This window comes from Narcine bancroftii, chromosome 2 (genome assembly GCF_036971445.1).
Source record: "Narcine bancroftii isolate sNarBan1 chromosome 2, sNarBan1.hap1, whole genome shotgun sequence".
In the NCBI taxonomy this organism is placed as follows: domain Eukaryota; kingdom Metazoa; phylum Chordata; class Chondrichthyes; order Torpediniformes; family Narcinidae; genus Narcine; species Narcine bancroftii.
In genome coordinates this window covers 212,272,884-212,288,129 of record NC_091470.1, presented here as the reverse complement: position 1 = coordinate 212,288,129, position 15,246 = coordinate 212,272,884, and the positions used below count along the sequence as shown (strand labels likewise).

Genomic DNA, 15,246 nt, shown 5'->3' with positions numbered 1-15,246 from the left:
GGTAGTGACTGAGCTCGGAGCCAGTTCAATGAGACCTTTCCAATGTTGGTTGAAAGGAATATTCTGACTATCAACAAGAGAATGTTTGCCTTTCAAAATAATTGTTACCAATTCCAGACTTCAGCTTGCGGTGGTGAGGTATTTTGAAACAAAATGTACTCCTGACCTTTTCATTACATTTAGTCGACAGAACCATGTTGATGACTGGCCCACAAATCAAATACTGCTTAAATTTGTTATTATTTTCAAAAATTGAAGCATCATGCAAGCAGAACAAATGTAATCCAATCATTACTAGAACCTGCTCCCAACCGATCCAGAAATGTATCTTAACCCCATGGATCTCATGCAGGGCACACCCAATGGTGGTGAATAGGTTCTGACAAAGGTGGCACCTACCTGTCTGACTCAGTTGTGAAGTGCTGCGGCTGCGTCTCGAGAGTCCGACGATGGCCACCATCTTGGCGCCGATGCTGGACCTTCGCTTCTTGCCACCAGCAACAATCGTCCCCACAGCTGTATCGGATTGGCTGCCATCGTTCTTCTCTATGCTGTACATATCTCCGATCACACTGGTGCTTTTCGTCATGTTCTTTCCTGAAGTCCCCATCTGTTTGCTTTGCAATTTAGATGTAAAGACACTTGTGAGCCGTTGGTACACATACGTAACATCGACAGAAAGGACAGGGGAAAGGAGGGAGGTAGTTACAAGAGGACAAATTCCACCAGAGGGGCTGTGAAATGTGAAGACTAAGCAATTCAGCTCAAAGCATTTCAGAGCAATGTTACATCAGTTCTCTAACACCTCCAAATTGGCTCAGAAGGCCGAATTTCAATTGAAGTGACAATCAAGTTTAAGTGGAAACTTTGCAGACACATGCAGCAGTTAATAGGAGAGGAAACTTCTCTCATGATATCTCAAGGAAAAACTCTACAAGGTAAACAGCTTTGATATTTATTACTTTAGCATTTTTTTGGATGCATCGCTCAGTTAGTTAAATGAAACTACTGGGAGTCCCTGGGATATATGGGGTGACATTCATAGCAGATGTTGTTGGGAGTTGCCAAAGACACGTTGTTAATATATTTTCCACCATGATATAAAATTGAGGTGCAGAGTGGAGAAGGCCATGAACAGGCCTGTTGGTTGTTGGGAATCTCCCTTAATGAAACGTAGCATTAACAATCAGTCAAAGGCTTACAATGGATGCTGGTCTGATGATTGAATTTTTGAGTGAGCAGCAGAGATAAGAACATTAGAGCATAAAAACTAGGAGCAGGAGTCGGCCATGCGGCCCGTCGAGCCTGTTCCACCATTCATGGCTGAATAGATGATTGGTTCATCGCCACCTTTTACCCATATTCCATACTATACAAGATCTATCCAACCTTGCCTTCAATATATTTACTGAGGTCACCTCCACTGTTTCAATGGGCGGCGAATTCTACAGATTCCCCACCCTCTGGGAAAAGCAGTTCCTCCTCATCTCTGTCCTAAATTTACTACCCTGAATCTTCAGGCTATGTCTCGTAGTTCTAGTCTCCCCCACTAATGGGATCAACATTCCCACGTCCATCATATCTACGCCTTTCATAATTTTATACGCTTCTATAAGATCCCCTCTCATTGCTCTAAAATCCAGTGAGTACAGTCCCAGGCGACTCGGTCTCACCTCATAAGCTAACCTCCTCATCTCTGGAATCAACCTGGTGAACCTCCTCTGCCCCGCCTCCAAACCCAGTCCATCCTTCCTCCAGTAAAGAGGCCAGAACTGTACGCAGTGCTCCAGATGTGGCCTCACCAGTACCTTGTTCATTTGCAGCGTAACCTTCCAGCTCCTAAATTCAATCCCTCCAGCAAAAAAGGCCATCCTTCCATTTAGCACATGAAGCAGTAAAGTCTCAGGTGCTGTGACTAATATAACAAGAACAGGTGGAGTATTTCAAAAGCATCATATGATTTTCCACAACACTCTATCTATTGTAAAACATTGGCATCACCTGCATTAAAAAAAAAATTCTTCTGATATCTGGCATTCACACTGAATTGAAGGTAACTTTTCAACAAGACAGTCTCTTCATTATCAAACCAACTGATTTCGTCTGTATAACATCACCCATTTCCACCTGTGTCCAATTTGAACTGAAGCCCTCATATCTGTCTTTACTACTCCTAGATCTGACTATTCAGATTAATTGTCAGAGTACATACATGACACCATGAGATTGTTTTTCCTGTGGGTGTGGCAGAATGACCACTTATTGGTAGAGAGGGATAAAATCTGTACACAATGTATACATGTCAACAAATAAAGAAATGTAAACAATTGACTGCAATACAGAGATAGAAAAAAACAAACAATAAAGTGCACAAGTAAGAGTCCTTAAATGAGTCCCTGATTGAGTTTGTCATTGAGGAGTCTGATGGTCAAGGGGTAGCAGCAGTTCCTGAACCTGGTGGCGTGAGTCTTGTGGAACCAACACCTCTTTCTTGATGGTAGCAGCGAGAACAGAGCGTGTGGCTGCATGGTGTGGATCTTTGATAATTGCTGCTGCTCTTTGACAGCAATGTTCCCCGTAGATGTTCTCAGTGATGAGGAGGGTTTTTTCTGTGATGTCTTGGGCTGTGCCTACTATCTTTAGGAGGGCTTTATGCTCAGGGGTATTAGTGTCCTCACAACAGACCATGATGCAGCCGGTCAGCACACTTTCCACCACATCAATGTAGAAATTTGCCAAACATCTGCAAACTCCTGAGGAAGTCGAGGTGCTGACATGCTTTCTTCACAATGTCATTGGTGTGTTGGATCCAGGAAAGTTCCTCCGAGATAGTGACTCCCAAGAATATAAATTTTCTCACCCTCTCTATCTCTGATCCCCCAACGATCACTGGGCTGTACACCTCTTGATTTCCCTTCCTGAAGTCAACAACCAGCTCCTTGGTTTTGGTGACATTAAATGCGAGGTTGTCATTGGAGCACCATTCAGCCAAGTTTTCAATCTCCCTCCTGTATGCTGACTTGTCCTTTTCCTTTATACAACCCACGATGGTGGTATTATTGGCAAATTTGTAGATGGTGTTATTGTTTTACCAAGCTACACAGTCGTAGATGTAAGGTGAGCAGCGCAGGGGGCTAAGAACACAGCCCTGTGGTGCTCTGCTACTGATGGAAATTGTGCAGGAGATGTTCTTACCAATCTTCACTGATTGTGGTCTGGTGGTGTGGAAATCCAAGATCCAATTATACAGTGGGGCGTTGAGTCTCAGGTGTTGGAATTTGCTGATCAATTTTGAGGAGATGATTGTTTTAAATGCTGAACTGTAGTGGATAAAGAGCATCCTGATGAATCATCTTTGCTGACCCATGATTTCATTATCTCCCTCTCACCTGGCATGCTTCCAATGCTGGAGAGAATGCAGAATTCATCCCAGCCTCCTGTGCTCAATGACCTTTGGTTTTAGTATCACAGCCAGTTCCAAACACTTCCATGACCTTGCTCCTTTCTACCCCCCACCCCCTGCTGTGCATGCCCATTCTCTGGGGGCTCCTCACTCCTTCCATTTAGGCTTTGAGTGTATCCCTGATTTCTTCACTCCATAACATTTACATTTAATTTTAGACATACAGCACAGTAACAGGCCCTTTCGGCCCATGAGTCCATGCAGCCGAATTACACCCAATTAACCCTGGTATGTTTCAAACAGCGGGAGGACACCAGAACCCCCAAGGAAAACCCACACAAACACAGGGAGAACGTGGAAACTCCTTACAGACAATGCGGGATTCGAACTCTGGTCCTGAACACTGGCGCTGTAACAGCACTGCGCTAACTGCTGCATTAAACGTGCTGCTGTTCTTCAGTCATAGTCTCTCAAACTCCATCCCTCAAACTCTTTACACTCCAGCTCTACCTTTATCTCCTCCTGAAAGATATTCTTGAAGATCTATTGCTTTCATCAATTAGAGAGGTCACATCTACTTCAGAATAACCACAGATGTTTACATACATCCCTCTGCCCAGAGTATACTTTCAATCACATTATAATTAAAATAGTGTGACACAATCATAATTCTCCAGCTCTCAGAAACAAACAAGATTCCTTTAAATTTTTTAATTTAGACATATAGCACAGTAACATGTCATTTCAGCCCAGGAGCCCGTGCCACCCAATTTACATCCAATTAACCTACAACCCCTGTACATTTTGAATGGTGGGAGGAAACCAGAGACCCCGGGTAAAACCCATGCTGACACGGGGAGAACGTATAAACTGTTTACAGACAGTGCAGGATTCGAACCCCGGTCCTGATCGCTGGCGAGTTGCCAAGATCAGGACTGTATCTAACATCATTGCACAGCACATTCTTTCTCCCGGCCTCATGGTCCAAGCCCCGGACATCGCTCCACATCAAGTCGCAAACTGTGGACATTGCTGGAAGTGTTGCAAGTAAGCTGAGCCACAGTACTATGATACATCAGTGCTTACAGAGAGCCATACCCTGTTGCTACAGGGAAACAGGAGTGTGTGTGAACGTCCCTGTCTGTAGAGTGTATACACGTATGTGAGCATGTAGGGAATAGGCATGGTATCAGAGTCCAATGTGGGTCCAATCTGAATGTCTGTATTGATGTTTCATATCGTTCGTATTGAGTATCGTTTGACATTCTCCCCTGTTTGTCTCCTGTGTGTTCATGTAAGTTACCTGTGATTGAAACACTTCTGTCCAGACTCGTCTCTCTGTGAACCTGATACTCTTCCAAACACAACAGGGTCCCGACCAGAAATGTTGCTTGACCTATTCAGCCTCTCCAGCTTCTCTTCTTTGCTCCTCAGTTGTTTGCTGAAGGTATAGACAGATGGCCATTGTATTAAAAAACACACACACAGAAATGCTGGAGGAACTCAGCCGGTCTAACAGTGTCCACAAAAAGTAAAGATATATTACCGACGTTTCGAGCATGAGCCCTTCCTTAAGGTATAAGCAAAGGAAAGGAAGGGCTTAGAATAAAGAATGAAGAATGGGAGGGGAGGGGAGGAGTCCAGACCAACAAAAGTTGTTAATGGATATGATAAGAGGAGAGGTGAGAATTGACTTTGGCTCTGTGAAAGGAGATGGGCACAGTTGACGTATTAGTTAGTGCAACTCTTTTTCAATAACAGTGATCGGGACCCGGGTTCGAATCCTGCACTGTCTGTCAGGAGTTTGTATGTTCTCCCTGTGTCTGCACAGGTGTTCCCGGGGTCTCTGGTTTCCTCCCACTGCTTGAAACATCCTGGGTATGTAGGTTAATCTAGTGTAATTGGACGGCATAAACTTGTGGGCTGAAAGGGCCTGTACCATATAACCATATAACAATTACAACATGGAAACATGGGCCTTCTAGTCCATGCTAAACACTTACCCCATTGACCTACACTCAACCCGTAACCCTCCATTCCTTTCTCATCCATATACATATCCAACTTTTCCTCTAATGCTAATATCGAGCCTGCCTCCACCACTTCGTCTGGAGTCCTGTTCCACGTACCCACCACTCTCTGTGTAAAAAAGTCACCCTCATGCTTCCTCTAAACTTTTTCCCACTAACTCTCAACTCATGTCCTCTCATTTGTTTCTGCTCCTTCATGCTGCATGTCTAAATCCAAAAAAAATTAAAGTGGGGAGAGATCAAGAGAGAGAAAGAGAGATAGCTGGGGTAAAGATGGCAGGGGAAGAATAAGGTCAGGGGGGGACCTACACAGATTAAAGTGGAGGAGATGCTTGAGGCCTTAAAGCAAATAAGGGTGGATAAATCCCTTGGGCCTGACAAGATATTCCCACGGACATTGAGGGAGGCTAGTGTAGAAATCGCAGGGGCTCTGACAGAAATATTTAAAATGTCCTCACCCACTGGTGTGGTGCTGGAGGCATTTTGTTCCATTGTTTAAAAAAGGCACCAAAAGTAACCTTGAAAATTATACGCCAGTGAGCCTGACATCAGTAGTAGTTAAATTATTGGAAGGTGTTCTAAGAGATCAGATATACAATTATTTGGATAGCCAGAAATTGATTAGGGATAGTCAACATGGGTTTGTGCATAGTAGGTCATGTTTAACCAATCTTACACAATTTTTTGAGATCACCAGGAAAGGTCACAAAGGAAAGGCTACAAAGGAAAGGCTGTGTATGTTGTCTATGTGGATTTTAGTAAGGCCTTGGACAAGGTCCCACATGGAGGTTAGTCAGGAAGGTTCAGACGCTTAGTATTCATGGTGAAGTAGTGAACTGGATTCAACAATGGCTAGACGGGAGAAGCCAGAGAGTCGTGGTGGATGGTTGCTTCTTAGTCTGGAGGCCTGTGACAAGTTTGCAGATGACACTAAGATTGGAGACATTGTGGACAGTGAAGAAGGTTTTCAAAGCTTGCAGAGAGATCTGGACCAGCTGTAAAATGAGATGGAAAATGGCAGATGGAATTTAAAGCAGACAAGTGTGAGGTACTGTATATTGGAAGGACAAACCAAGGCAGGAATACATGGTAAATGGTAGGTCACTGAGGAGTGCAGAAGAACAGAGGGATCTGGGAATGCAGATACATAATTCCTTGAAAGTGGCATCACAGGTGGATAGTGTTATAAAGAGAGCTTTTGGCATATTGGCAATAACCAAAGTATTGAGTACAGGAGTTGGGATGTTATTGTAAAGTTGTATAAGACATTGGTGAGGCCAAATTTGGAGTATTGTGTGCAGTTTTGGTCATCTAACTACAGGAAAGATATCAATAAGATAGAAAGATTGCAGAGAAGATTTACTAGGATGTTGCCCGGACTTCAGGAACTGAGTTACAGGGAAAGGATAAACAAGTTAGGACTTAATTCCCCGGAGCGTAGAAGAATGATGGGAGATTTGATAGAGGTATTTAAAATTATGAGGGGGAAAGGCAAAGTGAATAGGTTTTTCCACTGAGGGTTGGTGAGATACAAACTAGAGGACATGGGTTAAGGGTGAAAGAGGAAAAGTTTAGGGGGAACTTTTTTACACAGTGTTTGGGGTGTGGAACGAGATGCCTGCAGAGGTGGTGAATGTGGGCTTGATTTTAACAGTTAAGAAGAATGTGGACAAGTATGTGGAAGGGAGAGGTATGAAGGGATATGGACTGCAAGCAGGTCAGTGGGATTGGGCAAAAAAAATGTTTCAGCATAGGGCTGTGCTGTAGATTTCAATAGTTCTACAAAAAAATACCCACTCCCCTTTGGCTTTCGTGAGTGCATTGGAAAGGAAATGCATTCGCCGATCAATGGTAACTTTCATAATGAACTGGAAATGTTTGTAAAAGGGAGAATTTGCATGGCTAAGGGGATTCCAGTGGATTGGGATTCATTATAGTGAGGTTACACTTCTTATATCCAATCTCTGCTGCCCAAATGTTGTTAAAAATCAAGGTAATTTGGGAAGCTGACAATTGTAACATCCATTATATTTGAAACACGTGGAATGCAGGACATTAATTAGTCTTCCTTCTCCTTCGACTTACTAATTTTTAAAATGACTGCTTGCTTATCTTTTTGTTTACTTATTCTCTCAAGAACTGACATTCCCTTCCCTTTCAAAGTTTGTTGCGTCTTCTTTTGTGAGGACAAATACGGAATATTTGTTTAAGTTCCCAATTTCCTTATTGCCCAATAGAATTTGTTTGGACTCAAGATGTAAGGGACTCACACTAAGCTTTCATGCTTATGCAACAAAGGCTGCTTTCCCAATCCACTTGGAAATGTTCCCCTGGATTAGCCATTTCTTTTTCAATATTTTACAGAAATAGTACATAAGTAGTGAAAGCCATTTATTCATAGGTAATATAGAAAAAGGAATACATAGAAAAAAGTTATATGAAAAATAAAACTAATATGTATTAACTCAATATCATAACAAACAAGAAAAAGTAGCAAACGTGTAAACAATTACAACATATGGCTAATTGAAAATGATTAAAAAATATATATAACTATTGGACTATACTACAAATTCTACCCCCTTCCTTTCTGAAATCATCTGGTAAGTACATATAATTTCACTACCATTTAAAAGAAACTCACAAAGCAAGATCCAAGTAAATTGCAAAAATAATTGATCGAAGGACCCCATAAACTTAGAAAATTTCAATCCGTGAGAAGAGAAGAACATCTGACTGTTTCCAAAGTTAGGCATGCCATCATATCGGACAGCCATTGAGTATGTGAAGGAGGGACAGCATCTTTCCGCCTCATCAGTATTGAACGTCTAGTCACAATGGAGGCAAAAGAGACGACGTGGGATTAAGATGTAGTTTAATTCAAATCTGTTGCTTTAGTTGATCCAAAAAGGGCAATTATAGGATTAGGTATCAGATGCACATTGAGAACTAAAGATAAAGTTCAAAAGATATCTTCCCAATAAATGGAAAGAGAGGAACACGACCAAAACATAAGTATCAGCTATTCTTAACCTTTTTTCAGCACTGGTCCCTCCGAGGACTCTGCTCAAAGTTTATGGGCCCTCTTTTCTGTGAAGCAGTCATGTTTAGTTGGTTTATTCTGTATTTATCTCCCACTGATTTTATCATTCAGTCTGTAGTCTTCCTTATATGTGCTGTGGCGAAGTATGGCCCTCATTGATAATGACTGCTCTAGATTACCCTCATAATCCTCTTTCATCTTTCCTTATCAATGCCATAATTGTTGAATCTGGGTCTTTTTTTTACATTCATTCAAGGGATGCGGGCTTCGCAGGCTGAGCCAGCATTGATGTGCCCATCCCCAGTTACCTATGGGGAGCTGGTGGTGACCTGCCTTCTCGCACCATTGCCATCTCTAAGGACTGGTATCGCCCCATGTATTGAGGAGGGCCTTCCAGGAATTTGGCCCAACCATAGTAGAGGAACGGCGATATATTCCCAACTCAGGATGATGTGTGGGACACAGGTCAACTTCCAGCTGGTGCCGTTTTCCCTGCCCTGGTCTTCTTCGTTGATAGAGGTGAGTGACTCAGAAAGGTGCTGTCTCAGGAGTCTTGTGTATCCTATAGAGGGGAAAAGCTATCCAACAATGTGCCAGTGGTGGAGTGAGTGAATGGGTGTGGATGGGGTGTCTATCAATGAGCCTGTGTGGTGCTGAGCATCTTGACTGCTGTTGAAGCTGCCCCCATCCAGGTAGTGTAGAATATTCCATCACACTCCTGATATGATCCTTGTAGATAGTGGATAGGCTTTGGGGAGGAAGGAGGCGAATTACCTGCTGCAGGATTCCTGGCCTCTATTCAGTGTCTTTCAGCATACTACCATCTTTGGCAACAATGAAAGCCTCTTGCTTTTGGCTAAATGCTGATTTTGATTTGACATGATTAAACCACTTTTCCTGCTGGGTTCTGTGGCTGATGCTGTATTGCTCCTTTAGGCTAACATGTACTGCTGCATTAATAGGTGGAAGAAAAATCTTCAGGCCACGGAGTTTCACAGGACAGAATTTCCCATTGTTCCTGTGCAAGCTTGAAATAATTTTCCCACTCTTTCCTGGTACCTGTGTACATATTTCATTTTCAAGATCCCTATCCCTCCCTGGCAAATTTCCACAGAGGAAAGTATGCTGATCAACTGCATCACAGACTGGGATGGGGACACCAGAGCGTGAAGCTCTACAAAAGATAGTGGACACAGCCCAGGACATCACAGGCACAACCCTCCCCACTATTGGAATGCTGCCATCAGAGAGCAGCAGCAATCATCAACGATCCACACCACCTTGCACACGCTCTGTTCTCGCAGCTGCCATCAGGAAAGAGGTATCAGTGCACAGGACTCGCACCACCAGGTTCAGCTGCTCCCCCTCCACCATCAGACTCCTCAACAACACATTCAATCAGGGACTCATTTAAGGACTCTTACTTTTGCAATTCATTGATTTTTTTTCTTTCAGTATTGCACAGTCAGTTTATTTACAGTTCTTTATTTGTTTACATGTTTATGCTGTGTACGGTTTTTTTTGCACTTCCAATAAGTGGTAATTCTGCCTCAGCCACAAGAAAAAGAATCCCAGGGTTGTATGTGATGTCATGTGTGTACTCTGACAATAAATCTGAACTCTGAAACTGGTGATCGACTTTGCCTCCACAAATCTTTCACTTCATAACAACTTGCAAATATAAAGCAAGTTCTCTTTGTCTTCATTTGACAAATGACTTAAATTGTTCCAGAGTTTGAGCTGCTAGACAGTGATCCAAACAGCAGTGTGCTTTGTATTTTAACTCTGCCCTAAATACATTTCTCACAACCAAAAAAATACCAAGTTTAGCTTGGTAGTATAAATTACAGTGGACAACGAAGGTTTTGCTTCCTGAATACCTTTGGGTGTATTTTATTAATTTTGGGCTGCTGATCATGAAAATTACATTACAAATTTCCTATCATGTACTTTTTTTTAGATATAATATATTTTGTGATTTCCTGTCATGTTTTAAGTCTACCAATCTATTGCGCACAAAGCAAGTTGTTTTGGTCAATCCAATCATGCCTGGGCAGGCACTCAGTTCAGGGGCTATGCAAATGTTGTCTTAGGCCTGGGCATACTTAGTCAGGAGAGATGCAGGCAGGCTATAAAAGTAGCTGACATATACAGATGCTGTGCATTACATTGATATAGATTGAATGCATGTTGATGCACATGTTCTTCAGGCAATAGCCTAGTGAGAGTACTTTACAATAGCATTTATGGTCTTCAGGAAGATTCAATACAGCAGAAATATCTCATCAATGTTGCAACAGCTGCGATACATCATGTTACATTTGTGGCGAGTATACGCTTAAGGCTCAAAGACGCAACTTATTAACAAAGTCTATGGGGTCTACTTCGGTTGTCAAATTGGTGACCAAGGCAAACCCTGGGCTCCTCACCTTTGTTGTGCAACACGTGCAGTCAACCTGAGAGCTGGGCTCAGAGGGACTCGGAATTAAACATGTTAAATTCAAAAAAAGCTCATTTGATGTTTCCTCAACTTCCTACATGATGTAGCAAATATAAAATTATTTTTGTGTTCAGCTTGAAGTTGTCTATCATAATCCACAATTTTTTTTTTCAGGCCACAAAGCTTTTGAAAACAAAAATGTTGTCCAGTGTAATTGGTGTTCCTGAGGTATTTTGTTTCTGTCAGTGAGACTTTAAAAGCAATGGTAAGAAGCTGATGTGATCTTTAGTCATCATGAGATATGTTTTCACTTGTTCATTATTGCCTCCAGATGGATGATATATATATATATATTTTTTAGCATCAACTGTTAGTAACAGTGATCCAGTTAGAGTACTCAGGCAAGGCCTTCAGACCCACCTATGAGGGAGTCCAATTTCACTGCTACCCCCTTGAGAAACATACCATACACATTGGTTTCATTTATAATCCAGCCAGGTTCAGGATTGGGACTGAACAAGTGTCTATTTTGTGAGAAGGAACACATAGAGAATTGGTAGCTCAAGTACTTTTCTTGGTGGAACACATTAAAGCCACATTCACAATCAATATCGTGCAGCAGGAAGTAAACTCCTGGCCACAGTGTGCAGTTTTGGACCGATTCCACCCAATGTCACTCTCCTGTCCTATTCCTGCCATTTTATGCTATTCAATTCAACCCCTGAATTCTGATGCGAGGCAGTGGTGAAAGGAGAAATGGCACGTTTCTTCGTACAAAGGTAGTAAGTGAATGAAGTCTCTCAACAAAGCTTCATCTGTCATAAAAAATATTCAGCAGCATGATTCTTCAAAATGTTTTCGCCTCGCCTTGCAAGTCTCAAGGTAAACTAGTTGTCTGTCCAATCCTGATAAACTGCAGCATGTGATCGCAAGCAATGAGGGCAAAGTTGGCTAAAAGAGACTCAAAACAGTGAAGTTTCTTGCTGCATTAGAGAACTCGTCACCACACAAACAGGAGGGAATTGCTTAGGTCCACACAGAGGAGGGTGATGAGGTATTTAAGAGCTTTGGATGGGGATCTTTTAAAGCCTAAGACTAGCTACACACAGGTGAGTTATATTTTACCTGACATCATTTTCAGAGTATCGTCTTTGCATATCCTCCTTTTTCCTTTGTCTCTTCTCCTCCTCCTCCTCCTCCTCCTCCTCCTCCTCCTCCTCCTCCTCCTCCTCACATTCTTCTTCTGCCCCGCGTCCTTCCTTTTCATGTCCCTCCTTCTCATCTTTCTCTTGCCCATCTTCCTCCCTCCCACCTTCCCTCCTACCACCCTCCTTCCTACCTTCCTCTGTCCCACATTCTTCTCTCCTGCATTCCCCCCTGCCGTGTTGCTCCCTCCCGCATTCCTCCGTCCCACATTCCCCCCTCCCGCATTCTTCCATCCCGCATTCCTCCGTCCTGCATTCCTCTTGCTCCCCACCCTCTTGCTCTTCCTTCAGTTTGTCTTCTTGCCCCAAGTCCTCATTATCTTCTTTGTTCCCATCAAGGGTGATATTGTCCCTCTCCCCTTCTTTCTTTGAGCCCTCTTCATCCTCCCCTTCTTCCCCTCCCTCTTTCTTTTCTTCTAGCGCCTTCGATCGCCTGAAGGTCAAAACACAAAACAATGGAGGCATGCAAAACAGAATTAAAAAAAAAATTAAATTAGTTACAATTAAAGGAAAGAAAGGTTTTCAGAGGAATAAAACTCAAACTCTCAAAATGCAACAAAGAAATCACAAATAGATTAGCTCAATTCTAATACAGTCTGATAGCAATCTAAGCAGTACTATATCATTTAGCCAGAAAACAAACCAAAAAATATTTGTAAAAACCACTATAATTTGTAATATAAATTTGCATTTGAACAATAAAAATGTTAGCAGTGCATGTAATTGAAAAGTACATTAAAACTCCCTGGTATCCGGCACCTATGGGGATTGGGAGATGCCGGAGAAGTGAATTTTCCGGTTGCTTGAGATAGCAAGTAGCATGACTGGTGAACTGATGGTGAGGCGCACCAATTTTAAACCCATATTATTTTACCTATTTATTTTATACTAATTTTTTTTGACAGTTGCTGGAGACTGCCAGTTGTTTGAATTCCGGATAACAGGGGTTTTACTGTATATCCATTCTATTGACTCGCAGTGTTGAGGTCCCCAGTTTAGAATTCAGCCCTAGACATTCAACAACTTCGATTTTCTCCTTGACCTGATTTTTAACGTTTGGTTGAAGCAAACGTTTTAATTCAGGAAACAGGCAATGATCTGATGAAGCAGATCACAATGCCATTGTAAACTTGTCTGCATTTATGAAAGCAGCCCTTCAGAGGGAGAAGGAATATCCCAATGATACAGTTGAAACACAGAAATGTTGAAGGAACTCAGCAGGACATGTGGCATCCATAGGAGGTCAAGATATATTATTGACAATTTGGACTCAAGCCCTTTTTCAAGGTATAAACAAAAAGCAGGCAGGCACCTGAATTAAAGGGCTGGGGGAGGATGGAGGAAAGGACAGGGGGAGGAGCACAGAACAAAAAGCAGGCAGGCACCTGAATTAAAGGGCTGGGGGAGGATGGAGGAAAGGACAGGGGGAGGAGCACAGGCCAACAGACAAAAAGTGATAATTGGACAAGGATAGGAGGACTGGAGAGGAAAGGTGAGAATGGCTAGGGTAGAGGGGGTGGCTCTGAGAATGCAGAGCTGGAGTAAAGGAGATAGAGGGAAAGGGGAAGGGAGAGAGAGACAAGGAATGGGGAACTGGAGGAAGGAGATAGAGGGAAAGGGAAAGGGAGAGAGAGACAAGGGATGGGAACTGGAGGAAGGAGAGAGGGAAAGGGGAAGGGAGAGAGAGAGAGAGAGAAAGAAGGGATGGGGAGCTGGTGGAAAGGAGATCAAGGGAAAGGGGAAGGGGGAGAGAGAGAGAGAGGGAGGAAATGAGGAATATGGATAGACTGATGTGTTTTCATCCCACTGACTCATTTCTCTTTCAGCTTTGACCTTTCAGTATCTTTTATCCATGTGGTATTTTGAGCACAGAGGTTCACAATGACATTAGCAGGAAAGCAAGAATATACATGAAAGCAACCACTTAGAGCTCATGGCAGCATTTACAGGGTGTGAGCAGTGGCTCTTGGGAACCTGCTTTCACACAGTTAGGACATTCAAATTCTATCTTAATTCTTTAACGTGGAACATGAAAAATTAATGAGATGTTTTATAATTTAAAAAATATATACTAATAGTTATTGAACTCTAAGGAGGTTTGGTAAGGCCCTATTGATGTGCATAATGATTAACTGGTTACTCAAAATACTTTGTGCTTGATGGATTAACTTCCTCCAATCTTAGCAAAACCTCAATATACTCCTTCAGAATGAACATCACAGCTCCTCCCATCATCCTCATTCCGGTTCATGGGTTGAGGTGGGGTGGGGGGTGGTGGTGGGTGGAATACAGGAATCGAATCATTAACAAGTCCTTTTCTCCCTCCGACCTCTGCATAAATCAACATCTTGGGATTGCGGTGGTGCGAGCAGAAAATGGACAAATTTTAAAAAAACAGCATTTTAATTGAATGTATTTTAAAAATATAATTTGGAGATACAACAGGGTAACAGGCCCTTCCAGCTCATACGAGCAATTAACCTACTAACCATGTATGTCTTTGGGATGTGGGAAGAAACCAGCGCACCGGAATAAACCCTGGCGGACATAGGGAGAACGTATAAACTCCTTTCACACAGTACCGTACTCGAACCCAGGTCACTGACGTTGTAATGGCATTGCGCTAACCACTGCACTAACCAAGATGGCCCAAAATGGCCTCCCAAAGGGACCCTGGGCCCTGAATACCCCCTGATCATGTCGGACTTTTGGATGTGGAGCCCGCCTTGCCGATGGATTGAGCAGGAGTGCTGGAGGGGAATCCACGGGCTCTCAGTGACTCCAAAGGGACTCCCTTTCGCTTCTCTTCCCCCCTATTGTTAAGGGCACTGGGAAATGCTCATGGAAACTTGTTGTTTGCCTTCTGGCAGGCAGGAGTAGAGGTTTATTGTGTATATTTGTATGTATTATTATGTGACAAGAAGGAGGAATCTTGAACCTTTTCATTTCCTCCTAAAAAAATTTGGAATGCCTTAGGTCCTCCACGAATTTAAGACAATGCTTTATGCAGTGAGTAACTGAAAAAACATGTCGCTTCACGATTTATTTTACATGTGTTTCTACTGAAGGGTGTTTGCAAGGTTGGTTTTATTTACAAACTGTTTAGCAATTGAAAGATGGAAGGT

The 15,246-nt window shown here is 42.7% G+C and overlaps 1 protein-coding gene across 3 annotated transcripts in view; it reads right to left on the bottom strand.

Moving 5' to 3' along the window:
* Window positions 1-15,246, bottom strand: part of rims2a (regulating synaptic membrane exocytosis 2a) — an 865,989-nt gene that overhangs the window by 131,328 nt on the left and 719,415 nt on the right. For 2 of the 3 annotated variants that reach the window (XM_069920255.1, XM_069920253.1), the window contains 2 exons: window positions 4,707-4,844; window positions 400-617 (listed from right to left, as the gene is read on the bottom strand). In XM_069920255.1, coding sequence (XP_069776356.1) covers window positions 400-617; window positions 4,707-4,844 — 356 coding nt within the window. The remainder of the gene's footprint in view (window positions 1-399; window positions 618-4,706; window positions 4,845-15,246) is intronic. The other variant, XM_069920254.1, reaches the window with a different exon arrangement.